Source organism: Colletotrichum fioriniae (assembly GCF_027942845.1).
Source record: "Colletotrichum fioriniae strain IMI 355084 chromosome Unknown scaffold_12, whole genome shotgun sequence".
Classification (NCBI taxonomy): Eukaryota; Fungi; Ascomycota; class Sordariomycetes; order Glomerellales; family Glomerellaceae; genus Colletotrichum; species Colletotrichum fioriniae.
In genome coordinates, this window is record NW_027076848.1 from 1,073,954 (window position 1) to 1,101,014 (window position 27,061).

Below are 27,061 nucleotides of genomic sequence, written 5' to 3' on the forward strand. Positions count from 1 at the left end.
TGATTCTGAAATAGCCGGGCCTGCGACCGAAGTAAGACTTTGGAGAAAGGTTTTTGTTAAGACGGAAGTCCTGTCGTGGTTATTGGTCAAGCCATTAACAGCGCGGATTGAACTGTCATAATCATCAGCATTGTGAGGAGAAAGATTAAAAAAAGGTGTGCCTCTTACTAAAGGCTGGCGAGCACCGAGTTGAGAATTTCAGTGACGGCAGAGAATTGAAAGAGCTGCGTCTCATTACGGTCCCGCAGTCCTGAACCCATAAAGCTTCCGTGTTCCACTGAGATAATGAGCCAATCGTCCCGACGAATCAGAGTCGGTGACCCCTGAACACTGGCTGTCCATGTATCGACGGCAAAGATACAGAACGACAGCCTCTGTCTTTGGGCCTTTTGCCAATCTGGCATAGACCATCCCGAGGGATCCAAGTGAAGACCCAGTGTGGTTGCGCAGGCAACCAGCCTTCCCAGAATGTCCCGCCTGTACGCCATGTCTGCGACGAGAGGGTCTGCAGATGGGCGTAAGACAAGGAGCAGAAGAGTCTGAGCGAACGCTATGCTCGGCGAGTGGACTTCGTAGGTGAGAGCCTTGTTGATAATTTGGCTCAAGGCCGGGTAGGGAGGGTTGTCATATGCAACGTCGACACTGAGCTTATCATCATGAAGCGCAAACGGTAATGTGATAGAGTAGATGGCGGCAAGGAGATACGGAGGTGACAAGGACGGCTCTGCAGGTTGTGATGTAGATAAAATGGGCCACTGGGGCTGAATAAAATCCCAGAAAAGTTTGATGAGACGCTCGCCGACGCGGAGTGGAATAATATTCTCCAACTCCTGCCTGTTCAAATTTTCTTGTGATTGGTCGAAACCAGCCTCCTGTCTGCGACGAGAAAAGATAGACTGTTGTGAGACGAGAAACTGACAAGGTACTGGTTGGTCTTGCACCGAGTGAATAGCAAGCTCTTTGAACCCGAACATGCCGCGGTCATCAAAACGATAGTGACGCAGGAGAAGAGGATCCATGTCACCACTGAGACCTAGTAATTGCGGATTGGCTCCTGGAGGACTTTCAACCTCCTCTATTGAGCCTGACGGAGGGGGCGCTCTCCTCATCCATACGGTTGAAGGAGTGCTTGGAGCCCGAGGACTTCGGAACATGGCCTCAAATTCGGACTGGGTAGTGCTAAAGTTGAAGTCTCCAGCATAGTCCAACTGAACAAATTCCTTGTCCGGAGACTGCGTAGGCAGTTGCGAAGCGCTTGGCATTGCCGTCGCTGATGCCGCCATCTGTGAACCAACGTGGGGTGAGCTCGCCCCGTCAATTGCACCAGGGCCATCATCAGCTGCCAAAAGCCTCTTCCTCGGCGCAGCAGCCTCGACGAAAGTACACTGACGGTTGTGTGATATACAGAGACGACATGGCGGTGCTTGATCAATGCGACATGCAGTCTTGCGGGAGCGACAGAAGTCACATGGGCGCTGGCGCTTGCTCATATATTTCCGTTGTTGACCAGACATTCTCTCGAGATAACGCTCAACGCGTCTTGGCTTCGAAACAAGGCTTCCTGGGAGAGGGCTTACTAGTCATCTACAATGCCACAACGTAGAAGTGCCGACCCGGTTGAGAAGCCATTGTTGAATGAGATGAGGACGAGGTGGAGCATACGATCGATGCCTCGCTCGGCTTGAGTCAAGGAGTGGGACAGAAGGAAGATGCTGGAGACTCGAATCAACAAGACGCGAGGATCACGGCTAGCCAAAATTGATGCTACCAGCTGGCACCGGCTGGTGAGATCCTCGCCTGGGAGTTGATGGCCCGTCTTTCTACTTAACAACATGACGACCTCCGTCAACCTCGTGGCCAAATGCAACATCTTGAAGAGCTCCGAGATCTTATTTCAATACAGAACCACTATATTTGATCATCCCAGTAGTTGCTCCAGGCATACAAAAACCAAGGTGCATTCAAGAGAGGAACTCAGACTCGGGGCTCTATGCCACTCACTGTTCAGACCTTTGGGCAATGCAACTACCTTAAGCACACTGGTAATAGTACGGTGCCGAGACACCCTGGCAATTTGAACCTGACTGCACACAGTAGGCCAATGTCAGTTTCAAGACCTGGAGACTCGAATCGATCAGGATAAGGTGAGCAACTTACGGCACAGGTGGTGCACCCCGTCCAACCCTGACCACCACATTGCGCATACTTTTGAACAGTGCATGACGGCGGACTTCCAGTTCCAGGGGACGTGCCCCCTCCACCTACAGGCGAGACAGGAAGCGCCGTGCCGACGGGTCCTTTGGCAGCATCGCACGTAGATGCGCAACCACTGCATCCAGAGCCTGCAGTCTTTGTGGTCCCAACCGAAGCAATGGCGGGACCGGGGACCGTATATCCAGACAGCTTTGCATGGATGTTGACAGCAATACCGGGGTCGCTCGCCTTGTACGCACCGGGGAAGCTGACCGTAGCCGGCTTCGCCGTCCCCGTACCGCCCGAGACCGAAAGCTGGAAGCATGTCATGTAGACCTGCGCTCCACCTGAGGGTCCGGCAGCATGGAGAGCGATGACTTCCGCACGGAGAAGGTAATCTCCGTCGGCGATATCTTTGCTGATGGGGATGTCCATCTTGCCGCAGCAGGTGTTGAGATCTTTGGTACCCCAATTATCGTCATCACCGGAGCCGGAGCCGGATTTCGCGGACCAGCCGTCTTGGAAGATCTTGAACCAGCCAGCAGAACCGTCGGCTGTGGCGGCGTTGTCGACTTTGCTGAGGTAGACTATGACTGGGCCGTAGTGCGCGCCGCCGATGGCTTCATTCTTGCAACTTCTATCGCCGTTTTGCTGTTCGGGTCCTGTATCAGCGAAGATCTTTCCGTGGCCATGGAGCGTCGATAGCTTTACCTGATGCATCTCAACGGTGACTGTCCCACCGGCTTTGACCGGGCATTTGGCGTTGACGCCGCTTGTTCCGCCGACGTTGCATCTGATTTCATTACCAGCGACATTGGTGACAGGCGAGTTGCTTTGGGGCAATCTTGCACACTGCGAGCCTTAAGAGGAGGTCAGTAATGTATCATTCCCCTTCTAGGTAAGGTATAGACGTATCATGTCAACTCCATCAACCCAAAGTTGTTGGAAAGTGGCATGAGCGGCGATTTCTCTGCCGGCTATCGCTACGATGGCCGTGAAGATGTTCCACTTCATGGCAACTTTAATAGATGGAAAAGACGCTGGAGCGTATAACTTCGCGTTCAGCAAGTGACGTTCGACTGCGAAGAGGTCCACTAACTAGCAAGTTTTGAAAAGCTCTTGCAGACAGAAACCACGTTCGTACAAATCTGCTCGTTAAATACTTCCTTAGAGAACTGATGCAGCATGCAAGGTGAGAGGCGGGCGCCAGTATGCGCTATTCCCATTCCTCTAACCTTCCAACATTAACTATTGTCATTTTTGTGGGAATGAATCCGCGAAAAATGGCTTCCGGTGTTCATGGTGTACAATTGATATTGGTTCGGCTCTTGCCTATATGAGTCGTTCATCACGTGGGTTACTTGCCCCGGCTAGGCCGTCTCGGCATGTACATTGACCCAAGCTTCAATGTCTATAGCCCCATGAAGTCAATGATGACACACAGAAGTATTGGCCAGTTACAAAGTCCTGTCATATTGGTGTAGCACTGGAGCCTCAACTAGTACATTGTTGCACTTTGGAGCCTATATAGCCGGTTGTCCGGCAGAAGCTGCCGGCCCGATACCTTCCGTAACCGCCGTAGTGCGACGCAGGATGGGATCGGCTCTTTCAGATGCCAATCAAGAGGTTATTTATCTTTCAGGTGCCACTAAGGCTATCTCACTTGACGTCATCTTCCACTATTAATAGGCGGTCGCTTATGTTGAGAAGTGATCGAGCCAGATGTTACGAGCGGGAGACTTCGCATATCATTGAGGATGTTTGAGCTAACATAGGTATCTGACATTACTTCGTGAACGAGCATACATGCGTCGGTATGGTATTAAAGTGTCATCCACCGGAAAAACAAAACAATACTGGACATCTGAGCCTGAGCCGTTAACGCGTGAGCGAGGTGGCTAAAACAAAATGTGACTGTTCTACATCGGAAACATGATTACCGCCAAGAGCCAAGGAACATGGACTTTCATGACGGGCGCTGCAAGTACCGCAAGATCTCAGGATCCTGGCTCGGCGGGCACTTCTTCCCATCAACGCCAATGGAAGTCAGCAAGATCGGGTCCTCCACCAAAGTATCGGGATGGACCTCAAGGCCATAGGATAACTCCACCTTGGCGCAACGCGCCGCATCGACCAGCGCAGGCACATCAATCTCATTATCTCCAGTGCCCGCCTTTGCAGCACGGATCAGAGCCTCTCTCTGTGCAGCAGGTATACTCGACACCCTACCCGCAAGCTTGGAGCCCGGCGGCGGGGTTGAGCTTCCCCATTCGTAGTTCATCGGTCGCAACAGCGCCGCGCCCGTCTGTAGTACCCAGCTCTGCGCCGCCCCCATGTCCTCGACTTCCTCCTCAGCCTTCTTCCGCCACTTGGATGGGAGAATCTTGGAGAGGACGTGTACCGTGCCGAGAAAACCGCGCTTGACGGCTTGGAAGAAGCCGTAGACGTACTCATCGGGAACCTGTCGTATCAAAGCACCCAGTGGAATTACAAGGACACCGAACAACATCGACCAACCCCATTGTGCACCGTTAAGGGGGCGGGTGTCGAAGGCCTGGCCGCCCTTCCAGATGATGATCATTTGCCCGGCCAGGGTGGCGCATTGCACGCCGATGAACCAGGGGTTTCGGAGGACGCCTTGATACCAGATGTTGAGCTTGTTATCGACACGACGGCAGTTATGCTGATTGAAGAACTGCATCCAGACGTAGATGTTAAAGATCATGGTCTGTAGTGCCTCGCGCTCTGCGGTTGTGGTGGGGTGGAAGAGTTGGTCTCCTGCGTAGTGGAGGGTGAACATGACTGCGAGCTGGTAGATTGCCTGGCCTAGGATCATCTTCCACATTGTGATATTCACGATGGGTGCTGTCCGTGGCTCTGGCCTACGTTTGAGGAAGTCTGGTGAGGGGTAGTCGGTTGCTAGACCGAGCGAGGCGAAGATATCCATGATGAGGTTGATGAAGAGCAATTGAACGACAGTGAAGATGGAGTCTCCCGCCAACTCGGAGACAACAGTCAGAGTGCCAGCGGTGATGTTGATTGTGAATTGGAACTGCAATTCTGTTAGCGTACCTTGCGCGACTGAAGATCTAGATCTCACTTACTTGAAGGAACTTCTTCACAGCTGTGTTCACCGTGCGACCCCATACCAACGCCTTCACAATCGAGGCAAAGTTATCGTCAAGCAGGATGATAGACGCTGCTTCTTTGGCAACTTCGGTTCCCTGGATTCCCATAGCAAACCCCACATCCGCGGCCTTGAGAGCCAACGCGTCATTGGTGCCATCGCCAGTCACTGCAACCGTCTCTCCCATTCCTTTCAGATGGGTAACGAGCAGGAGCTTATCTTCCGGGCTAGATCTGGCTAACACCTGAAGGCGGGGGATAACCAGATCCAGCTGGGCGGGGGTCAGCTTCCGGAACGTCGGCCCATCCATGGCCAAGCCGCCGGCTGAATAGATGCCACACTCTGATGCGATAGCCTTTGCCGTCAGAAAGTTGTCTCCAGTGACCATCCGCACGAACACCCCGGCCTCCTGGCACTGACGCACGGAGTCCAGAACCTCGGGTCGAAGGGGATCGCGAATTCCAAAGACGCCGATGAATGTCATGTTCGCAAAGTGCTTCTCGAATTTGATAGAGTCGGGGTCATCTGGGTTCTCAAACGGTGCGTCAACATCTTTGTAGGCGATTACAATAGGTCGGAGCATCTGCTTGGCGTATTCGCGGATGGTCGATCGCAAGTCCTCTCGTATCTCGGTCGTAACAGGCTGGACGGAGAGGCCGGCCTTCGGTTCCTTGAGGATGGCGGTGCACTGGTCAAAGACGACCTCGGCCGCGCCCTTGACGAGGAGTCGGTGTTTTCCATCGGGCAGCTTCGACATGACCGCCATCCACTTTCGCGATGCATCAAAGGGGAACATGTCGACAATCTCGTTGTTTGCTCTCTCTTCGCCCAGTGGTCCCATGGCAAAGAACTCGCGGCTGAACCTAAGCAGAGCAGTCTCGGTGCTGGTCCCCACGAAACCAGCATCGTTCGGGTTATCGCTCTCGAATGAGGTTGTGTTCAGCGCGATGCTGTTCTTCGTCAGCGCTCTCACATCGCCGCTCAAAGATTCCAGCAAGGCTTTTGGATGCTCCTGGTCCGAGGCATCGTCGGTACTCAGGTCTTTCTTCACATCGTCTTTGCTGATTTCTCTTGGGGCATCACCGAAGTGTTCATGGAGTCCGATTCTGCCAGCGACGACCGTCATGCTGTTCTGTGTCAATGTTCCCGTCTTGTCAGAGCAGATGCATGTGGCGTTACCCATGATCTCACAGGAACGTATCAGGCGGACCAGGTTCTTGTCCTTGAGCATTCTGGTCGTGGCAAAAGCGAGAGCAAGGGTGACTGCGAGAGCTAGACCTTCGGGCACGGTAATCACTACAACAGTGACAGCTAAGATCAAAAGTTTGAAAAAGGTCTCGGCCTTTTCAGAGGCGGTTCCTCTCATGGTCGGAAGCCCAACGAGGAAACGGATAAACAGGATGAGGAAAAAGATGATACCGGCAATAGCACCAAACGTGATGAGTTGCTTTGCCAACTTTCCTAGCTTCTGCTGCAGGGGAGTTTCCTCGACGTCCTCTCTCAGCGACATCAATGTTCTGCCATACGTCGAATTGGTTCCTACCGATGTCACCAAGTACGCACCAACACCGCCAGATACAGTCGTCCCGCTGAGAATGAAGGGGTCAGTTGCCGAAGATCTGTGAGCCTTTCGGTTGCGGATATCACTCTCGCTAGGCACGTTCTTGTGCACGAGCTCAGACTCGCCCGAGAGGGAAGACTCATCGACCTGAATACCAGAGCCCTGCACTAGTACTCCGTCAACGGCGACGACATCGCCAGTCTCAATGTGCATGATTTCTCCAACCTGCACGTCATACACGGAAATGTTCTGAGTCTTGCCGGACCGGATGACTTTGACATCTCTCTGCTCCTTTCTCTCATTGAGCTTGGCGAACCTGGCGTTCTTTTGCCAGTCTGTGGCAGCACTGGCAAACACAATAACCAGGATAGCCACCACGACGGTGACACCATCGACCCATTGAATATTTGGCTCGTCGTCAGACGCATCTACTGTTTCGTAGATACCCAGCGCCAAAGAGATCGTGGCCGAGATTGTGAGGAGGAACATGAGCTTGTCGTTGAACGCAATCCATGCTAGCCTCAAAAATGACTTTTGCTTTCGTTTCGGGAGCCTGTTCTCGCCATAGATGCGCCTCCGGTCGGTATAGCCCTCAGTTTCATGTTGAACCAGGTCCAGATCCAGCTTGATACCGTGCTTGTGTTGTGTCGTTGGAGGTTGAGGCGTGATTGTGGCAGCTCGGTGTGCCTCTCCAGCGGCGACAGCCTCCTCAAACGATATTGTGCCCTCGAGACTTGTCTCGTCGACACTGAGGCCGGCGCTGAGATCTGTCCGCAGGCCGGCTGCAAGGCCAGGCAGACCACCGAAGCGTCGGAGCGCTGATAGGTTGCGCGCTGTGATGAGCTTGTGGAGTTGCGTCGGAGTGAACGCGAATCTATTGTTCTCGATGACGGTATCATCGCGGAGGTCCAATTCTTTTTCGTTATCCTCCAGCTGTTGGGCAAATTGCTTGCTGAAAGGGTCTTTTGATGAGGCCTGGCCTGGATCTGGCTGGCGCGGCGCGACGGCCGTGATCTCGTCAGTCATCGTCTTGTGTCTCCAGTCGCCCGAGAAAGTTTGTTTGGACAGCGATGGGCGTGACGACAGAACAGATGTTCAAGATCAAATCTCAAAAATGGCAAGAATTGGCGAGGAGAAAAACAGAGACACGCAGCGCCAGAGTGTCCATAATTCCATGATCAGCAAGGGGGGAACAACAGTTGGTAATATGTTATGGTCATCTGGAGCCGACCTTTGGGGCAACGGCACGGATCTGAGAGCCGCGTCATTGCATCTTGGCGAATCTCACATTCGTGCCGAGAGAAATCCAAGGCTTCTCGGCACGCTATGAGGATGTTTACTGGTTGGGGTGGGTTGGACGATGTCTGGGACTAGACTCGTTGCACAAGCCTTATGGCCTTGGGTCGTGGGGGAGGTGGAGATCAACGGGCCTCGGGGGTCGACCCGCCAGACAACTGAATCGGATTTTGTTTGCAACCGTACGGCGAACGGTGGCACGTGGACATCGGTGAGTCCGGGGATGTTCGCCTCTTGAGATGGCATTCGGGCGAGAGTGAAGCGGAGATGCGTGGTCTTGGGTGACTCTTCGGCCGTTCGCGGTGGTCATCCGGGGGCACTTTGACGCCGTCTTTTCGGTGTCGGCGTGGCTGTGTTCTTCGGAGGGTGCGAAGGAGATGTGGATAGTTGCAGGGAACGTCTGGCCTCAAAAGTTGACTTGGCCCAGTTATGTCAGCGGCTGTTCGGCTCATAAGCGCCTTGGCGTGTCTAGCGAGAGACTTGGCTTTGCCCCATTGACATCATTCGGGGTTTTGTTTGCGCAATGTTTCATTTCGTAGCTTTGTTCTTGGGTGCTGTACGAATGTTTGTGTTGGTTCAATTGAGTCAATCTGAGGCATTGTATATAAGTTGCTTGAGTAAAGTAGACTGAGACCGAAGCACTCAGCTTCCTACCTCTTGAAATGAGAGTTTTACTCATAATGTTACATCCTAGGCTCACGGTGGCTTACAGAGACAACATCGAAATAAGCTCGCTGAAACTAGCCACCATAAGGTTTCGGTTCAGTGGAATTGAATAACATTGAATACTGGGCTGATGAGGCCAAACTCAATCGATCTATTCAATGAAGGAGAAGAACTTCAATCAAGAGCAAAACTCCAGGGCAATGTGATTTTTTGTCAACTTAGACCTAAGGCTGTATTTGGCATACCTACTTTGGATTGCTCCAATGCATGTAAATAGCTTAGCCATGCTCACCTTCTGCTTCAAGCACACGCAATCCAGAAGAGAGAGAAGCGATAATCTTAAGCTTGAGGACTGGAATCATCATAAATATTTCGTTCACGACACCTTCTACCTCGTATCATCTTGTATATGTCTTTTGCGCATGAAATAAGTATTTCGTTCTTCTAATTCCAAGCTTGAGATTCGCCAAGCCCTAGGAATACTCCATTTTGTTCATACCGATGTCTTCATGTTGTGCAGCTAATTGGCCTCGGACAATGAGTTGGCGTTGTCCGCTCGGACTGGACATTGTGGTCACTAGCGCTCGGCCGCATGCATACTAGGCGATGAAACCCGGAGCACGACGTACCTTATGGTAGCCGTAATCTTGAACATCGACATCATCACATCACCATTCAAGCTGCGAATACGTTGCAGCATCTTTACCAAACCCTTATTACTTCACATTCCAGTCGACTCACAGGCAATGTCTTCTCCAATCCGCAATGTTGCCATCATCGGCGTAAGTCCGACTTTTACTTGTCATGGGAACCTCCCTTATAATGGTGGATTCATGATCGAATGCTAAAGCTCCAGACCTCAGGCGACGGGCCAGATGGGCTCTCAGATAGCCAAGACCTTGCTTGACTCCGGATTCAATATCACTGCCATTCAACGCTCTGATTCCACCAAGACCGTTCCCTCGGGAGTCAAGTCCATCAAACTTGACCTGAATGACGTCAACGCTCTCACTACAGCCTTTCAAGGCCAGGACGCGGTCATCTCAGCTGCGCCGGACCCAATCGTTCTAGAAAACCAGAAGCCGTGGATCGACGCTGCTGTCGCTGCCGGGGTGAAGCGCATCATCCCTTCCGAATACAGCACCAACGTAGACTCGCCGCTCGCTGAGGGTCTGCCCATCGTTGTCGACAAAGTTCGCACCAGACGCTACCTCATTGAGAAGATTGCCGAGAACGGCAATAAGTCGAGCTGGGTGAGTGTCAACAACGGGCCCTTTTTCGAGCTCGTTCTTGGCTTTGGTGGGCTTGGTCCGAATTTCCGGAGCAAGACGGCAAAGTATCACAATGGCGGCGACAACTTGATTGGGAGCACAAAGATTTCGGATGTCGCCGAGACGATTGCCAAGGTCTTGCGTGATGAGAAGGGACTGTACAAGGAGGCTGAGAATAAGTCTTTGTATATTCACTCAGCAGCGGTCAGTGAGAAACAGTTGACGGAGATGGCAGAGAAGGTGACGGGTCAGAAGTTTGAGGTGCAGAATTTCGATGTTGAAGAGGTCTATCAGAATGCCAAAGTCAAGTTCGCCGAGGGTGACAGGTCGGTCTGGATTGACTTTTACTATCAGATGATGTATGGGAAGGGTTACGGAGGTAGCGAAAGTTTCCAAGAGATGAGTTGGAACGACAAGGTCGGGCTGAAAACGATGAGCGACAAGGAGATCGAGGATGGGCTCAGGAAGGCGGCCCAACAGGCTGGAATGATCTGATAAGGCAATACATAAGTCATTAGAGATGTGATCGTATTGTGACAGTCTTCTTAATCGAACATGTTTGGCTTCAATCCTAAACCTAGTCTGAAGATCCTTAATCCGTACGCCTCCGAACCCATGTAAAAGAAAACGTACAGGTCTCAAAGCTTCGAACGACCCCTCCAAGCATGTCCCATCTCGTCCTTGAACGTAGCAAGCTCATTTCTCTTGCTGTCGCCACCGTGGCTGACCTGAACAGGCTCGTCAAACACAGTCTTGCTCTTCTTCTCCTGCCTCTTGTCCGCGTCAACGTACTCCCGCTCCCCCTCGCCAATGTACAACTGACGCGGGCGCCAGATCTTGACGCCGCCCTTTTGGAGCATCTGCTGCCTCCAGTGCGCCAACCACCCAACGCAGCGGGGGACGGCGAACAGGACTGGGTAGAAGTCGAGCGGGAAGCCCATGGCCTGGTAGATGAGGCCAGAGTAAAAGTCAACGTTGGGGTACAGGTTGCGCTTCTTCATGAACTCGCTCTCGCGGGCATATTTCGCAAGCTCCAGCGCCGTGTCGAGGAGCTGGTTGCGGCCCGTAACAGCAAATACCTCTTCGGCCAGCTGGCGGATGGCAGTTGAACGGGGGTCAACGTTCTTGTAGACGCGGTGGCCGAAGCCGACGAGCACGCGCTCGCGCTTCTCGACCTTTTGCATGAAAGCGGGAACATTCTCGGGGCTGCCAATCTCCATCAGCATGCGGATGGCACTCTCGCTGGCGCCGCCGTGACTCGGGCCGTAGAGCGCGGCGCAGCCGGCGGAGACGACGCTGTAGGGGTCGACGAGACTTGAGCCGACCTGCAGGACCGTGGCGGTAGAGCAGTTGACCTCGTGGTCGGCGTGGATGATGAAAAGCGCGTCGAGAGCGCGCTCCAGGACGGGGTGAGGTTGGTACTCGTGCCCACTCAGGTGGTCGAGCAGGTAGAGGAAGTTGCCGGTGTAGCTGAGTCCCTGGGCTGGGCGGTTGAAGGGCCTGCCCTGACGCATGCGGTACGAGGCGGCGGCTACCGTGGGCGCCTTTCCGATGATGCGGAGGATCTGCTTGTCCAGCATCTTGAGGGCCTCGAGGTCGCCTGAAGCCGCGTTGGTGTACAGCTTTTGGCCCTGCAAACTCGGGTTCGACTCGGGCGCGAAAGCACCCATTGATGAGAAGGACGCCTGCAACATGGCCATGGGATGTGTGTCGTAACGGAACGACTTGAACATGCCCTCGATGTCGCTGTGAATGTAGGTGTGGTGCATAATCTCATCTTGCCACTTGTTGTACTGAGACGTTGTCGGCAGCTCGCCGTAAATGAGGAGGAACGCCGACTCCAAGAAATGCGACTTGTTGACGAGCTGCTGGATGGGGTAGCCGCGGTACCGGAGGATGCCCTCGAGACCGTTGATGTAGGTGATGTTGCTCTGGACCACGGCGGTGTTCATGTAGGCCGGGTCATAGACTCGGAGACCCTGGTCAGTCTCATCCTCCGCGCGGTCATCGCCGCGAGCGGCCTTGATCTTCTTGATATCCGTAGCCAGCACGGAGTTCCTGGTGATGGGCAGCTCGTAAGACTTTCCAGTGCGGTTGTCGACAATGGTCAGCGATTGTCGCGGCGCGCTGGTTGCGCCACGTGGCGCGTTCTTAGCAACAGTGACCATTTTCCGATGAGGAGCTAGGGGTTGGTTCTGAGGAATGCTGGCTTCGAGAGATGAGATGACAGTCTTTTTACGGAATTCGATGGCTTTCAATAGGACGTTGCTTGAGCCCGGGCGGATGGGATTTCAGATGCTACGGACAATGTTCCTTGTCCGGAGAGCTTCTCCTGAGCAGGTGAAAGCTGCGCTAAGACCGTCGGTTGACGTCGGGAGATCGGCAACTGAGCCCGAGTGCCGAGGTTCAACTGCAACTCTCCACGAGTTCCACCAGATCCCCAGATTAGTGGCTGAAGCTAGCTGCATTTGCACATGCCAGGGGTCGGGATCAAGGTCTAGTAAGAAGCTTCCATCCTGGTCCAGGAACCACCAGATGATCATGGTCTCCTCGTCGGACCAGCGGCGATTTTCGTGAGCTCAATGAACTCGGCATCATCCTCCAGTAGACGTTCATTTTCTGGGCGGCACTGAAGCCAATGGAGGATGCGACTCTCTCTCATGACATTTGATCCCAATGCATGTGATCGGAAGCTGTAACCAAACCTTACAGGGTGCTTCCATCGATGTACGGGTATGAGCAAAGATCACGCGCTTTGAGTAAGCTTCTTAGAGCTATTGTCCGTGATAGGCAGTGCCGCAAACATTGTAGTAAATACATGAGATTTGAGAAGGGGGAAAAGAGCGAAATCTCCAGTTCTAAACACTATTTGGGAATAGCGGTTGTGAACTTGTGGTCATGGTTGGCGAAGTCACTTCCCAACATAGATCCGCTTGAAACTCATGTTGGTTCCTCAAACGCGCATGCACTACAAAGCCTACTCTGTTATCCCCCTGATGCGAATTGGCTTCCGAACAACAGGAAAAGAGCTTATAGCACTTCTCTAGGTGTTCTACACAGATCCTTGGAACATTTTACGTGAGTGTTGTGAAATTTAGAGCATGCTGCATGTCGTTATACCACGCGCATCTGAATTGGATAGGTACGCTAGCGAGAGGCAACATGAATGCTTCAACAATAGTTACACGCTGCAAATCACATTGGTTCATGTTTACACGAATCTCTACCTCGTTTTTATTCTCTCCCCTCAATCTGTATGCGAGCTTCGGTGAGATTCAGAAGGCCCACCACCTCGATAGACTCATATTCATGGAGAGTCCCTAGCAAGTCATGTGTGTGTAAGTAATGAGGTGACGGTAATAAGGTTGGAGGACTAAGAGGTCGCAATATTTTTTGAAAGATTGGCGATTCATTTCACCAAGAGAATTCCCTTGTCACATCAATTTGAAGATAACAGCTTGAGGGTTTATTGTGCCTAGGTGAGCCCTGATTCATGCAATAATGACAATACGACTCGGGATCCTGACGAAGATCCCCAGATTTTAAGGAACAAAACGGTGACAGGCCTCCCCGCAAACCCGCTCGGTGAGTTAGTTACATTAAGCTACACAGCTTGGGATAAAAGCAGGGTGGTTCCTCCGCACTCCTACGCAGATCACCTCCGGATGTCCTCAAAGCGCTCTGCACATCACTGAATTTCAACTTCCTTTTTCAATTGATCATTTTAAACGAACTCGGGCTAATTGATCGCGCAAGCACGCGCGCCGACGTCACTTACCAGAACCATGGGATTGAGCGGAAGAACATGCAGCTTAAGCACCCCGGTTGGCCCGGATTGTCCTCCGTGTGGAGGAATCCAGGCTGGTAATTCTTCCGGGTAAATTGCTACAAAATGTCGCTTTTGCCATGTTTTCTAGATACTCTAAATGCTTGCTTGAAAGTCTTGTGGGCCCCAAACTTGCACGTCAAATGCTTTGGATCGAAGTGAGCAAGATGATTTTGACACTTTTGTGCACCACCTTACTACCGGTGGTCGCGTTGGGAAGCATCGACCGGTTTGTCCATCTTTGCTGATTAATTGTCAGACCACCCTTCAACTGACCTATCTAACTTAGACAGCGGGTTGTGTCGCAATTCAATGTTGTGCGCACGAGTTTGATTGATAACAATACTACGCCATTACAAGTCGGCAATGGCAACTTTGCCTTCAATGTTGATAACACGGGCATGCAGGTGAGTATCAATTGCAACCACAAGCCATGTGTACTCCAAGGCATTCAAGCTGAACCTGCAAATTCTGATAGACATTCTTGCCCTTTAACACACTTTCAAGCTGGGCTTGGCACAATGATTCGCTTCCAACTAATGGGTTTGCCATTCCTTAGAGATCGTGACTAGAATAAAATACTAAGACTGCACCCACAGCGAGAAGCTAAGCGATTACACCGGCGTTCCCATGCTGACCCACGGCCGAAACGTTTCCTATGATATTCCTGACTCCAAGCTCCCGCAAGTCTCGCAATGGCTTATTGGGAACCCTAATCGAATCAATCTGGGCCGGATCGGTTTGAAATACAAGGGAGAAACACTATCTGCAGCAGCTATCGCAGAGCCAAGACAAGAGCTAGATCTGTGGAGCGGCATCATCACCTCGACTTTCAGAGTCGACGGTAATACCGTCAAGGTGATCACACAGGGCGACTTCGCAACCGATGCCGTTACATTCAAGATCGAATCGGACCTCGTGTCCTCTGGCGACTTGAACATCGAGCTCGACTTCCCGTACCCGCCGATTCACACGACAAAGTACAAGTACGAAGTCTTTGCCGGCGTGTACGATTTCCCGTTGAACCATACGACTCGAATCGTCAATAGTTGCGGGCGATCCGACCTGGCGCACATTCACCACGAGTTGCAGGAGACGAGCTACTTTATCAACTTGCGCTGGCCTCACGAAGCGCCTCTCAACCTCTCCCGGGATGAAACAGAGGGCTCTGTTAAGATCAACGCTCATCGATACACGCTTTCTCCTGTTGGTGGCAGAAATCAAACTTCAACTTCATTGACATTCACCGCGGACTTTTCACCCCAGAAGCAGGATCCCAGGCCTCCGGTCGATGTTCAAGAGGCAAGTATCGCTGAATGGCACGATTACTGGAACGAGGGCGGTTTCGTCGACCTGACCTTGTCATCGAACCCCAATGCTACAGAGTTGCAGAGACGCATCATTCTGTCGCAGTATCATGTCCGCGTCAATAGTGCAGCATCCGGCCAATCACCTCAGGAGAGTGGACTGATGAACAATGGGTGGTACGGTACGTATATACACTTAACTGTGTCCCATTCGAAGATGATTCCGAAGCTGATTCAGGCAGGTAAATTCCACATGGAAATGGTCATTTGGCACAATGCCCACTGGGTGACCTGGGGACGGAAGAAGTATTTCGACAACATATTCCCAGAAATTTATGAGACACTGCTTCCATCATCTCTCGCAAGAGCGAAAGCACAAGGGTGGGAGGGTGCCAGGTAGGCTCACTTCGGTTTTCGAACTGATAGACCTTCTTTCTGACAGCGCTTGTAGGTGGCCCAAGATGACGGAGTTAGAAACAGGTGTCAGTTCTCCTGGCGGAATCAACGGCCTTTTACTATGGCAACAGGTACACTCTCTAACTCCCTGACGCACCGCAAATTCTCAGGGAAGTATCTTTTGCTCACAAGACAGCCTCACCCTATGTATCTCGCAGAACTCGCGTATCAGTCTTCACCGAGCGACGACACCCTCAAGCAATGGGATGCAGTCTTGACGGCGACTGCCGACTATATGGCATCATACGCATGGAGGAATGAAAGCTCAGGGCACTATGACTTGGGTCCACCGTGAGTTTGAATCTCTTGCAGACGAGAAAAAGAGAACTAAAGGCTGATCATGAAATCATCCCAGCTCATACGGCGTAACTGAGAATACGCCACCTTCACAGACATTGAATTTGGCTTATGAGGTAAGCTACGACCAGCTAATTCACCAAAGCTCCTATCTTACATCGATACACCTAGATCGCATACTGGAGATACGGACTCGATCTCGCCCGCGAGTGGAAGAAGAGACTAGGCCAGCCAATCCCCGAAAAATGGACAGAAGTAGCTGAGAACCTCGCTCCGCCGCCGCAAGTAGACGGTCTGTACGCGGTGTACGAGGGTTTGAGCAGCACATGGTGGCAAGACCCAGCTCTCAACGGGGACCCGCGTAGTCTTATCATGATGCAGGGGATACTACCAGACACCCCTGCAGTCGACCCTGACGTCGCGCTGAAGACCGCGGACAAGGTGTGGGAGGTGTGGACGGACCAGAAGATCCGCGGCTGGGGACGGCCGGTGCTGGCTATCAACTCGGCAAGAATTGGAAACCCGGAGAGGGCTATTTACCACTTGACGGCGTATGATTACTGGAAGTTTGATGATGCTGGCTATGCTATCCGCGGTGGAGATGGTAAGCGATCCCCTCTTCGACACCCGTATCGTTGCTTATTATTGACATAGGCGGCACGCCTCCCCCTTTCATGCCCGGAAACGCTGGGTTCCTATATGCAGGTAAGTCGTGATCCTAACATTTGCCTTAAGTAACCTAAAAAACTGACAATTCCTAGTCGCATATATGGCTGCTGGCGGGCAAGGGTCAGAGGGCGACGCGCCTGGCTTCCCTAAGGGAGCCGGGTGGGTTGTCAAGCAAGAGGGACTACAAAAAGCACCCTGAGATGCTACGTATTATCAGTGACTGCCCATGATAAATCACATTTCGAACCCCATTGCCTCAAAAAGGTTTGCAGACCAGTGCCTTGCCTTGATGAGAATAATGAATCTGGGAGAAGCACTTTGGACAGTTGGATCACTAGATTTGTTCTACGTGATTGTCTACCACTCTCTGATCTCTCCACCAGGCCCAATGAATCCAGGACTGACCCAAGCCTTCGCATCCTTGGAGAGCTCACGAACTTGCGCCTCGTCAATCTCAATACCCAAGCCAGGCCCAGTAAGAAGATCAATGTAGCCATCCGTAACCTTCCACACCTCCGGGTTATGAGTGTAGCTCGTCAGGTCCTGACCCGTGCTATTGTAATGAATCCCTAAACTCATCTCCTGAATTACAAAATTCGGCGACGCAAAATCAACCTGCGCATTCGCAGCCAACGCAATCGGCCCCAGCGGACAATGCGGCGCCAGCGCAACATCATATGCCTCCGCCATGGCCGCGATCCTCCGCATCTCGGAAATCCCACCGACGTGAGAGATGTCAGGCTGCAGAATATCCACACACCCGGCCTCGAGGAACGGCTTGACGTCCCAGCGGCTGTGCAGGCGCTCGCCGAGGGCGATGGGGATCGAGGTGAGGTGGCTGATCTCCTTGATGCCGCCTAGGTGCTCCGATAGCAGGGGTTCCTCGATGAAGAGCGGGCGGTGCGGCTCTAGGGCCTTTGCGAGTTGCTTGGCCATGGGCTTGTGCACGCGGCCGTGGAAGTCGACGCCGGCGTCCATGCCGAGGGCTTTTACGGCCTTGACGCGTTCGACGGCCGCGTCGAGAGCGTCGGGAGAGTCGAGCCAGCCAAGGTCTTCTGTGCCGTTCATCTTGACGGCTTTGAATCCCTGCTCCTTGCGGGCTCGTCTGTTGTGGGATACTAGTGGTTAGAAAGGCCGAATCAGAGGGAGTGATTGGTGATTTTTGTGTTCACTTACGCCTGCTGTTCCACGTCGTTTGGTCGGTCACCGCCGATCCACGCGTAGACCTTGAGCTTGTCTCTGACCTTTCCTCCCAGGAGCTGCCAAATTGGCAGTCCCAGCTTTCTCGCTGTTGATTGTTAGTCATAGCATTACAGATGAGGCTATATCGTTACTGCTCACCCTTGAGATCCCACAAAGCAATATCGATGCCTGCCAATGCGCTCATAAAGACTGGACCGCCGCGGTAAAAGGTTGTCCGCCATGACATTTGCCAAATGTGCTCAATGTCGCTTCGTAAGGTCAGCAATGTGAAACTCAATGGTTGGGCAAGTTGACATACTCAGCTTCCATGCCCGAATACCTCTCAAACCAGGCGTCAAGACAGCCTTCTACGGCTTGGGTGTGGCCCTCGAGAGATGCTTCGCCCCAGCCGACGTTGCCCGCCTCATCAGTGATCTTCACGAATAACCATCTGGGTGGTACTCGGAAGTACTCCATCTTTGCGATTTTGCCCATGGTGACTGGAGTCTTGCTGCCAATGACGTATGTGAACTTTCGTAATAGGTCTCTGAGAAAATAACGTTTACAACAGAAGGCAAGGTTGACAGCTTTGATTGACTCTGGTGGACAGATACCTCAACCAGCTTACTTGAGGCAATCGTGAGCTGATATTACCACTACAAAAGCGGAGCTTAACGGAGTTGAATGACGGGAAAGTCGGCATGAAGTCCGGAACCTCTCCGACCCGCCTCCTCAGCCGCCTCTCCTCTCCCGATCCGCCTCCGAATTGCATATCCCTCCCCCGTCGGAGAAGGGAACATGGGTATTACCCGGCCACACGCAGTGGTGGAGAAGGGTGGGATGAGGTGTGCGGGGTTCGGTACACCCTCACCCGAGTCCATTGCCAGGGGATGGAGGGGTAGTGAGGGGTCTTCGGTGTACTCTTTTCCGTTCGGTGAGGATATTGTTCAGGTGAAGGGCGGAAAAGGTTCACCGAGACAACAAAGTTCCTCGTTGGTCTTATTGGTGGCTTGCGGAAACATCAAATTGAGATTACAACGCTACGGATACCAGCCCATCCTCATGGGAATCTACGCGTCTATTATTCCATGTCTATGCTTGGCCCGCTCTAATCTTCTTCTGCTGTGCCACCCAGGTCTCTACTGCCTTCTTCAGCGTCTCCGGGTCCGACTCGCCAAAGATGTCTTGACCGAGGCGGGCTGGGAAGTTGTAGCGGTGCTTCCTGTCCAAGGCGTTGATCTTCTCAAAAATATCCTTGGGAAGCTCAAACACTAGTAAAATTTAGAGTCTGTCATATTGAATATGCAAACACCAGCTTCTATGATCACGTACCTTCAAAGTTCTTCTCGATTCTCGATGGAGTAACGGACTTGGGCAACACCACTGTGCCTCTCTGAACAGACCAGCTGATGATGAGTTGCGCCGGCTCCTTACCGAGAGACTTGGCCAGCTCAGCGATGGTGGGGTCGTCAACGGCACTGATGCGGATTAGTTCACGTACTTTACGCAATTCTTGGAAGAGAACACGTGGGCATCTGCTGGGCACTCACCGAGGCAGGTTGTAAATGTTGTTAGCGAGGGGGCTGTACGCCGTGACCACAATACCCTGCATTTCCAACTAGATTAGCGAACCTACAACGGGAATGCAACATCGGAGATTTTCTCCGTCTGGGTCAACTGGATTCACCTTTTCCTTGGACCAGGCCAGGAGGTCAGGCTGCTGCAGGTACGGGTGCGCCTCAATCTGGTTCACCGCCGGCTTGATCTCGGCCTTGTCCCAGAGGTCCTCAATCTTCTCGCGGGTAAAGTTAGAGACGCCAATGGAACGGATCTTGCCCTTCTTGACGAGGCCCTCCATGGCCTTCCACGTCTCAATCACCGGGATGTCGATGACGTCAACGGCTTCTGTGACGGGGTGCAAGGGGAAGCGGGTGGCATCGTCCTTTTTGTTGAAGGATACGGGCCAGTGAATCTAATGCACGAAATTCTTACGTTAGGGATGGCAGATCGGGAGGGGGGGGAGAGACAGAAAAGGTAAAGATGCTTACCAGGTACAAGTCAACGTAGTCAGTCTGCAGGTCGCTGAGGGTGATATCTAGTGCGGTCTCTACATCCTCCGCCTTGTGGTGGGTGTTCCAAAGCTTGCTGGTGACCTAGGAGGGAGAGACAGGGGTCAGCGATCTGTTACCCGATACAGTAACCAGGAGGACGATAAAACTTACGAAGATGTCTTTCCTTGGGACGCCGGAAGCTTTGAGACCTTCGCCGACTTCCTTCTCGTTGTCGTAAACGGCAGCCGCGTCAATGTGGCGGTACCCCGACTTCAGGGCATGCTCAACGGCGTTCTTGACCTCATTGGGCTTGGATTGCTATAATTGCACATGATTGATGAGACGGATTTTCTCTATCAGCTCGCCGTTCTCAAATACTTACCCAGGTACCCAAGCCAATTGCTGGGATCTCATGTCCCGAGAGAAGCTTGAAAGACTGAGCTAACGCCATTGTTGTAGAGCAAGTAGGTAACTGCGATGATGCTTCCGTGATCGGATGTAATTATATAGACGAAAGTCAGAAAAAGTGCAGTTATCCGTGTGTATTATGTTTGTCTATCATATGTCACTCCCTACATAAATTACGATTTCCCCAAGAGCTCTTATATCCTCAGTTTGAGGCGGTCGTCACTCCCATCCAGCCTGCAAGATTTCCGCATCACACAATGAGGGGTGTCTATCACGGTCCGTTAGCACGGAATTGGCCTTATGTAAACCTCTTTTTCCGGCCTTTTCCTCCCGTCTCTTCTCCCCCCACTCAACTCTGCATGGCTCCCGTCTAGCAAGACGACGTCCGACAGCCGAGACCCGTTCGTAGGAAACCCCTTGAGACTAAAGTTGCTAGAGACGGTCCAGACGGGATGGTGTCGGGATGTTCCCCGCTCGGTGGTCTTCTTTGGCGCAACTTGTCTCCACCCCCGCGTCATCACACCCCGAGAACGCCATCGAACAAGTCCCTCGCGGGATTGCCGAGGGGCACCGAGACCGGGTCTGACACGTTTTCCATCGTGAACGTAAATTCTAACGAGGGGCCGACAAAATCCTCACGACTGAAAGCAGAACATTGCAATATCGTGATACCCGGAATCGCCAACCTCAATCCCCAAAGTCTTTCTCAAGCGAAGCTCAGTCTTTCACAATCACTTGCTAATTCACCTCTCTTTCTCACTCACCAACTCACACATACACATCACAATGGCAGACGTCAGAGTACCACCCACGGGCGTCTTCGTTCCAGTCCCAACCTTCTTCCACTCCGCCTCTGATTCTGCAGGCGCCCTCCAACCCAAGGTCGACATCGACACGCAAGTCAAGCACAGCGTCTACCTCGCAAAGAATGGCATCCGCGGCCTGGTCCTCCTCGGCTCAACCGGCGAGGCTATCCACTTGAACAAGGCCGAGCGTCACGACCTCGTCGCCGGCGTCAAGAAGGGCCTCGAGGAGGCCGGTTTCCCCGACTACCCCATCATGGCCGGCGTCTTGACCAACGGCATCGACGAGACTCTAGAGTGGCTCGACGACTACGCAAAGGCTGGCGCCCAATGGGGTCTGGTTCTTGTTCCTGGATACTTTGGTACCGCCGCGAACCAGGAGAACATCAAGGAGTGGTACACTGTCGTCGCTGACAAGAGCCCTCTGCCCATTCTTGTGTGAGTTTGAGATTATGCATTGCGGATTGCGATGTGCACGCGCGAGAGACATTCGTGCTAATGCAGACTAGATACAACTACCCCGGCGTCACAAATAACGTCCTCGTCGAGCCCGACACGTACAAGGACTTCGCCCAACACCCCAAGATCGTCGGTTGCAAAATGTAAGCAACTCCCAAAGATGCACCCAGTCTCTACCTCAGGAACCCTTCTAACGCGATCCCCCAACTACTCAGGTCCCACGGAAACGTCTCCCTCCACATCCAAGTCTCCTCCGACCCGCGCATCGACCACTCCAAATTCCGCGTCTACAGCGGCTTCGGCCAACAGCTCGCGCCCATCGTCCTCTTCGGCGCCGCGGGCGTCATCGACGGCCTCGCCGCCTTCTACCCCAAGACGGTCTCACGCCTCTTCAGCCTCGCGGAGAAGCGCCCCGTCGACCAGGCTACCCTCGAGGAGGTCCAGCGCCTGCAGTACGCCGTCAGCCGCGCCGAGGACTTTATCGGCAAGACGGGCATCATTGGTATCCGTGAGGGAATCATCCGCAAGGCCGGCTTCGGCGCGCTCGAGGGCGGCCGGTTGCCGCTCAAGGGACGCTTGGATGAGGGTACTTTCAAGGCGTTGGATTCGCTCTTGTTTTCGGATATTCAAAAGATCGAGGACTCCCTGTAAGGCACTAGTAGCTTAGATGAGTTTGAGCCGGAGGTTATGAATTGCATGATTGGCCATGATACCAAACATTGAAGGGTTTGACATAGCCGTCAGGCACTATTTTGGTGCCACGGAAAAGCACACTGCTTGTTTTCGCATGGCCGAGTTTGTCTCATGGTAGCGTTGTGACTAGTGGACCTTGATGCCGATGAACCCAGTGGCCGGTCTGTTTCCCATAATCCACCTTCCTAACGCCGTCTCTCCACGTTTCCCCGCGTTTGCTCTGAGGCCGTCTATCCGAGATGTAAGAAGTCTGTTGTAAGTGGTTGTCTGCTTCCGGACCAGGTCTGTGTAGATAGGATGTAGCTTATTGAAAAGATGCGTGGACCTATGCGTGTATATAGGGAAATGTGATGACCTCCTTGAAGTCTTGACTTGACGATACCAATCTCTCATTTAGAACCATTGGTATTGATTTGATACTTTGACCAGCTCACAATGTCTACCAACCTTTCTTCCGAACATGCAGATCTGCAGCCTTCCGGGCCTCAGAGTACAGGGCACGGCATCGACGAGTTCAAGCCGAGTGCGGCTCAGTTCGAAACCATGGAGGAAGGTGACCCCCAGAAATTCAAGCTTTCCAAGGCCGGTGGAGATGTTGCCTTGGCACTCTTCGATAATGTGGGCGATGCGCACGAACCCATCGATCCGGAGGAGGAGCGACGACTAGTCCGCAAGGTGGATTGGATGATTCTTCCATACATCTCAGTTTGTTACGTCTTTTTCTATGTAAGTCAAAGTACCTAGTCCCATTGCCAAGCACCGCCCCCAAAAGGCTTGTTTATGGTTACCAAGATCCGTGTCTTACATGGGCAGATCGACAAAACAACTCTTTCGTACGCTGCCATCTTCGGTATCCAGAGTGATCTCAACCTCAAGGGCACCGAGTATAGCTGGCTTTCATCAATCTTTTACTTTGGATTTCTGGTATGGGCTCTGCCTACCAACTTTATGCTACAAAAGTTCCCCATTGCAAAGTATCTCGGTCTCAACATCTTTGCCTGGGGTACGTTTCTCATGCTCCAAGCTGCGGCACCCAGCTTTGGAGCTTTAGCCGCACTCCGGGCCATTAGCGGAGCAGCAGAAGCATGTGCCGACCCTGCCTTTATGATCATCACCAGGTCTGTAAGCCCCAGACTCCCCAATATCCCATCACCTACTATCTCAGGTCAAGACGCTGACGATTTTCAGCATGTGGTACACCCGCCGGGAGCAACCCATTAAAATCGGCCTGTGGTACACTGCCAACGGCATCGGCATCGCCCTAGGCGGCCTCCTAGGCTACGGCATCGGCAACATCAAAGGCGCGCTGGCGTCATGGAAATACGAGTTCATCATTGTCGGCACCCTGTGCTGCGTGTGGGGCATTATCATTGCCATTTTTCTGCCGGATAATCCGATCACAAGCAACAAGCTTACGAACCGTGAGAAGAAGATTGTCGTCGAGCGGCTTCGCGAGAATCAGACCGGCGTGGAAAACAAGACGCTGAAGCTCTATCAGGTGCGCGAGGCGTTTACGGACTATAAGTTGTACTTTTTCTTCATGATTGCGTTGTTGCAGGCGATTGTGAATGGGGGAACGTCTAATTTTGGGACTTTGATCATCAAGGGCTTCAAGTTTTCGATGTGTAAGTCCGAACCACAAGACCGCTCAATTAATTTCAACGTCTAACATGCCGGCGTCAAGTGATTACGGCAGTCCTTCAGATTCCATACGGAGCCATCATCTTCATCACCATTCTAGCATGCGTCTTCATCAACGACAGGCTGCCGCCGAACAACCGCTGCTTCGTGCTGGTGCTCTTCTTATTACCCAACGTAGCCGGGGCTTTTGGTCTCCGCTTTGTGCCTAATGACCAACAGGTCGGCAGGCTGATCTGCTACTACGTAAGTTTTGGCAGCTGCAAACTTCCCGATATGCACCGCTCTGACAAGCCTCAACTCCAGTTGACTGGTTCTATCAATGCCTCCTTCGTGCTACTCCTCTCACTTCAAACCGCCAACATCGCCGGACACACCAAAAAGGTCGTCACCTCGGCGTGCCTGTTTCTAGGATACTGCGTCGGTAATATTGCGGGCCCCTTCTTCTACAAGTCAGACCAGGCGCCAAAGTACGAGTTGGGTATTTGGAGTATGATTGTTGCTCACTTGCTCGAGGTTGTGGTTGTGATTGCCCTACGTTTTTTGCTCAAGTGGGAGAATGATAGACGGGACAGAATGCAGGGGGAAGTTGCTGAGGTTGATCTTGATGCAACGGCGTTTGGGGATTTGACGGATCGTGAGAACTTGAACTTTCGGTACATTTACTGATCAGGAGTCAGACCTGTTGAGTCAAAGACCTGATTCCGTAAGATTTGCGCTGCGATTGTGCGGTCTGGGAGCAATTCAAATCACTGAAGCTGCGGTTCCTGTTAGTCCCCAAGTCGTGGCATCGCCTCTGTCTACGGTGTAATCTACGTAGTCATTGCGGAAGTCAAAGTTCTTCAAGTTTTGTGAGATGAGAATAAAACGTCTTAAGCCATTCGTACGAGAGCTTGGTCAACTCATTTGCACTGAGAATGAAATGCATCGCGCGCTGAAGGGCAATATCGTGGACTCACTACCAACGGATAATGATCCGCAAAGATGCGGTTTTAATTCGGGCGTAGTGAGCCGCTGCCGACGCCGGTGCATTTGGCGCCGACAGCTAATAACAAACTGCTCAACTCGGTTTGCGCAGCTTCACCCTCAGCACACCTCACTCAATTTTCATTGCGCTCATCAAGACTCATCGCGGCATCAACTACAACGCCCTGACATTGATCCTGTACTCATCATGTCATCTTCTGCGCCTCCCGCGAGACCAACCTTCTCATCCCTTCCCCTAGACCCTGCCGGGCCGCCTGGGAATGCATGGGGTTTGTACGGCAAAGATGACCGCTTGGGGGCGCTGAACCTTCTGACCCCCGCAGTCGTGGCCGCTGCGGCAGCATCTGAAATTCGAACCGGCCAACGAGTATCGCTGGACTGGTCATTGAACAATCCCGCTCAGCCAAGTTTTGACCGGGCGCCGTTTGAGTCCAGACTCGTGAATCGATCTCATCCGAGCGGCGAGAAGAGGACGGTGAATGATGATATCTTGCACTTTAACACGCAATGTAGCAGCCAGTGGGACGGCTTTAGGCATTATGGTACTCAACTCAAGACTGCCAATAAGTGAGCCATATCACTAACTGCAGTGACCAAGGTTACCAGAAAGCCAAGCGATACTACAACAATACGACCCAAGATGACCTGGATCACCCAGAAAACATTGGTATAGACGGCAAGTTCACCTTCAAAACTGTGCAATCATCCTCACTCGGTAACTGACTTACAGCGCAGCTTGGGTCGAAAAGGGCGGCATCGTCGGCCGCGGCGTCCTCCTCGACTACGCCAGCTTCTGCGCCCGCCACTCCCTACCCCTCGACGCCTTCACCAGCAGCGACATCTCCCTCGCCCACCTACAACAGATCGCCGCCGAGCAAAACATTACCTTCCGGCCGGGCGACATCCTCTTCATCCGCTCCGGGTTCACGGCAGGCTACAACGCCAAAGACGACGCCGCGCAAAAGGCCGTCGCGGCACGCGCCAGCCCAGACTTTCTCGGCCTCGAGCCCACGAAGGACGTGCTCCGCTGGATATGGGAGACGGGGTTCGCGGCCGTGGCGGGCGACGCGCCGAGTTTCGAGAGGGCGCCCATCGCGGGCCAGCATACGGCTGTCGGCGGCGTGTGGAAGGGTGAGACGTGGGAGGAGGAGATGCAGGGAGGTGGGTTATTGCATCAATGGCTACTGGGAGGTTGGGGGTTGCCCATTGGGGAGATGTTTGATCTCGAGGCTCTGAGTTCGACGTGTCAGGAGCTGGGAAGATGGACGTTTTTCGTGAGCAGTGTGCCGCTCAAGGTAAGTCTTGAATATTGGTTCTCCTCTGATTCATCCTTCTTCATTACTCATGTTGGAGGGTATGTTCGCCTTAAAAAAAGCGTACTGATGATTTGTTTCCACGTGTAGGTTCCGGGTGGTGTTGCTAGCCCTCCCAACGCCGTTGCCATCTTCTGATCCCAGAGCCACATAGCCTTGGGATGGTCATGCTACTTAGAGTTTTGGCCACGTTTTGTAAGAATAATAGAGTAGCTTTGGTGTTCTAGTCTTCTTCACCTCGGTGTACATAGTGTTCGGGGGTGTAATCGATGTGTCAATGTTCCATTTCTAGCCTTCCCCAGTGATGGGATGTTGCTGGTTCGCTTGGCTTTGCTCGGACTTTGCGGCTGGTTGGCGCGTTTGTAGATCCCTGACATTTTCGAAATAGTGGTCTGTCGTCTCTGGAACGTAATTCTTCGTCTCTGTGAATTTTAAAGCTTGGCGACTTGTCAGCACATCATCGTTTAGAGAGAGTCCTCTAATTCGAATTGGTCACTCGTCATCTCTTGTTATTCCCATCCCGTCTCAAGAGTCAAGACCCCCTTAGCATTGCTAGCATATGCCATGTAAGTTGGGGGCTCCAAATACAATTCCCCCAACCATCCAACGCAGTATGCCAGTCTAGATGATTCGACTCGGGGGTACCAGAGGAACCTCCCCCGCAAGGAACCATCCATTACCCACAAGGATCTTAATCCAGACCGGACCAGCAAGGCGAGATCAGGCCTAGGGGGGCACAAAGGAATCGGAAGGCAGACTAGGAAGACGGGGACCGGCCGGGTACCCCGCATTGTCTTCCCCATTCCCAAAAGGATTAAGAATGAGGTGACATTTCCGTCTGTCCACGTCCGCCAGCCT

The 27,061-nt window shown here is 52.6% G+C and overlaps 10 protein-coding genes across 10 annotated transcripts; 5 read left to right on the forward strand and 5 right to left on the reverse strand.

The window, feature by feature from the left end:
* Window positions 1-167: 167 nt before the first annotated feature.
* N0V96_009515 (uncharacterized protein) lies at window positions 168-2,913 on the reverse strand (the record flags this gene model as incomplete). The annotated part of the gene is made up of 2 exons (XM_053190187.2): window positions 168-1,283; window positions 2,266-2,913. 2 exons carry the CDS (start codon window positions 2,911-2,913, stop codon window positions 168-170), a joined length of 1,764 nt encoding a protein of 587 aa, XP_053052117.2.
* Window positions 2,914-4,159: 1,246 nt separating this feature from the next.
* On the reverse strand, window positions 4,160-7,907 carry N0V96_009516 (uncharacterized protein; the record flags this gene model as incomplete). Its single annotated transcript, XM_053190188.1, has 2 exons — window positions 4,160-5,245; window positions 5,298-7,907. 2 exons carry the CDS (start codon window positions 7,905-7,907, stop codon window positions 4,160-4,162), a joined length of 3,696 nt encoding a protein of 1,231 aa, XP_053052118.1.
* A 1,682-nt stretch (window positions 7,908-9,589) lies between these two features.
* N0V96_009517 (uncharacterized protein) lies at window positions 9,590-10,609 on the forward strand (the record flags this gene model as incomplete). The annotated part of the gene is made up of 2 exons (XM_053190189.2): window positions 9,590-9,625; window positions 9,707-10,609. The coding sequence occupies 2 exons, from the start codon at window positions 9,590-9,592 to the stop codon at window positions 10,607-10,609; spliced, it is 939 nt and encodes a 312-aa protein (XP_053052119.1).
* A 143-nt stretch (window positions 10,610-10,752) lies between these two features.
* On the reverse strand, window positions 10,753-12,282 carry N0V96_009518 (uncharacterized protein; the record flags this gene model as incomplete). Its single annotated transcript, XM_053190190.2, has 1 exon — window positions 10,753-12,282. One exon carries the CDS (start codon window positions 12,280-12,282, stop codon window positions 10,753-10,755), a length of 1,530 nt encoding a protein of 509 aa, XP_053052120.1.
* A 2,024-nt stretch (window positions 12,283-14,306) lies between these two features.
* On the forward strand, window positions 14,307-16,868 carry N0V96_009519 (uncharacterized protein; the record flags this gene model as incomplete). Its single annotated transcript, XM_053190191.2, has 7 exons — window positions 14,307-14,347; window positions 14,540-15,429; window positions 15,862-15,994; window positions 16,059-16,116; window positions 16,172-16,604; window positions 16,655-16,705; window positions 16,762-16,868. The coding sequence occupies 7 exons, from the start codon at window positions 14,307-14,309 to the stop codon at window positions 16,866-16,868; spliced, it is 1,713 nt and encodes a 570-aa protein (XP_053052121.2).
* A 158-nt stretch (window positions 16,869-17,026) lies between these two features.
* Window positions 17,027-18,346, reverse strand: N0V96_009520 (uncharacterized protein; the record flags this gene model as incomplete). Its single annotated transcript, XM_053190192.1, has 4 exons — window positions 17,027-17,774; window positions 17,846-17,957; window positions 18,011-18,120; window positions 18,171-18,346. 4 exons carry the CDS (start codon window positions 18,344-18,346, stop codon window positions 17,027-17,029), a joined length of 1,146 nt encoding a protein of 381 aa, XP_053052122.1.
* A 597-nt stretch (window positions 18,347-18,943) lies between these two features.
* On the reverse strand, window positions 18,944-20,353 carry N0V96_009521 (uncharacterized protein; the record flags this gene model as incomplete). The annotated part of the gene is made up of 7 exons (XM_053190193.2): window positions 18,944-19,122; window positions 19,184-19,329; window positions 19,402-19,457; window positions 19,539-19,823; window positions 19,900-20,004; window positions 20,074-20,220; window positions 20,285-20,353. The coding sequence occupies 7 exons, from the start codon at window positions 20,351-20,353 to the stop codon at window positions 18,944-18,946; spliced, it is 987 nt and encodes a 328-aa protein (XP_053052123.2).
* A 743-nt stretch (window positions 20,354-21,096) lies between these two features.
* N0V96_009522 (uncharacterized protein) lies at window positions 21,097-22,223 on the forward strand (the record flags this gene model as incomplete). Its single annotated transcript, XM_053190194.2, has 3 exons — window positions 21,097-21,551; window positions 21,623-21,715; window positions 21,788-22,223. 3 exons carry the CDS (start codon window positions 21,097-21,099, stop codon window positions 22,221-22,223), a joined length of 984 nt encoding a protein of 327 aa, XP_053052124.2.
* A 477-nt stretch (window positions 22,224-22,700) lies between these two features.
* On the forward strand, window positions 22,701-24,572 carry N0V96_009523 (uncharacterized protein; the record flags this gene model as incomplete). Its single annotated transcript, XM_065758665.1, has 4 exons — window positions 22,701-22,940; window positions 23,079-23,387; window positions 23,431-23,890; window positions 24,085-24,572. The coding sequence occupies 4 exons, from the start codon at window positions 22,701-22,703 to the stop codon at window positions 24,570-24,572; spliced, it is 1,497 nt and encodes a 498-aa protein (XP_065612730.1).
* Window positions 24,573-25,077: 505 nt separating this feature from the next.
* Window positions 25,078-26,341, forward strand: N0V96_009524 (uncharacterized protein; the record flags this gene model as incomplete). The annotated part of the gene is made up of 4 exons (XM_053190196.1): window positions 25,078-25,457; window positions 25,481-25,557; window positions 25,626-26,185; window positions 26,294-26,341. 4 exons carry the CDS (start codon window positions 25,078-25,080, stop codon window positions 26,339-26,341), a joined length of 1,065 nt encoding a protein of 354 aa, XP_053052126.1.
* Between the last annotated feature and the right edge of the window lie 720 nt (window positions 26,342-27,061).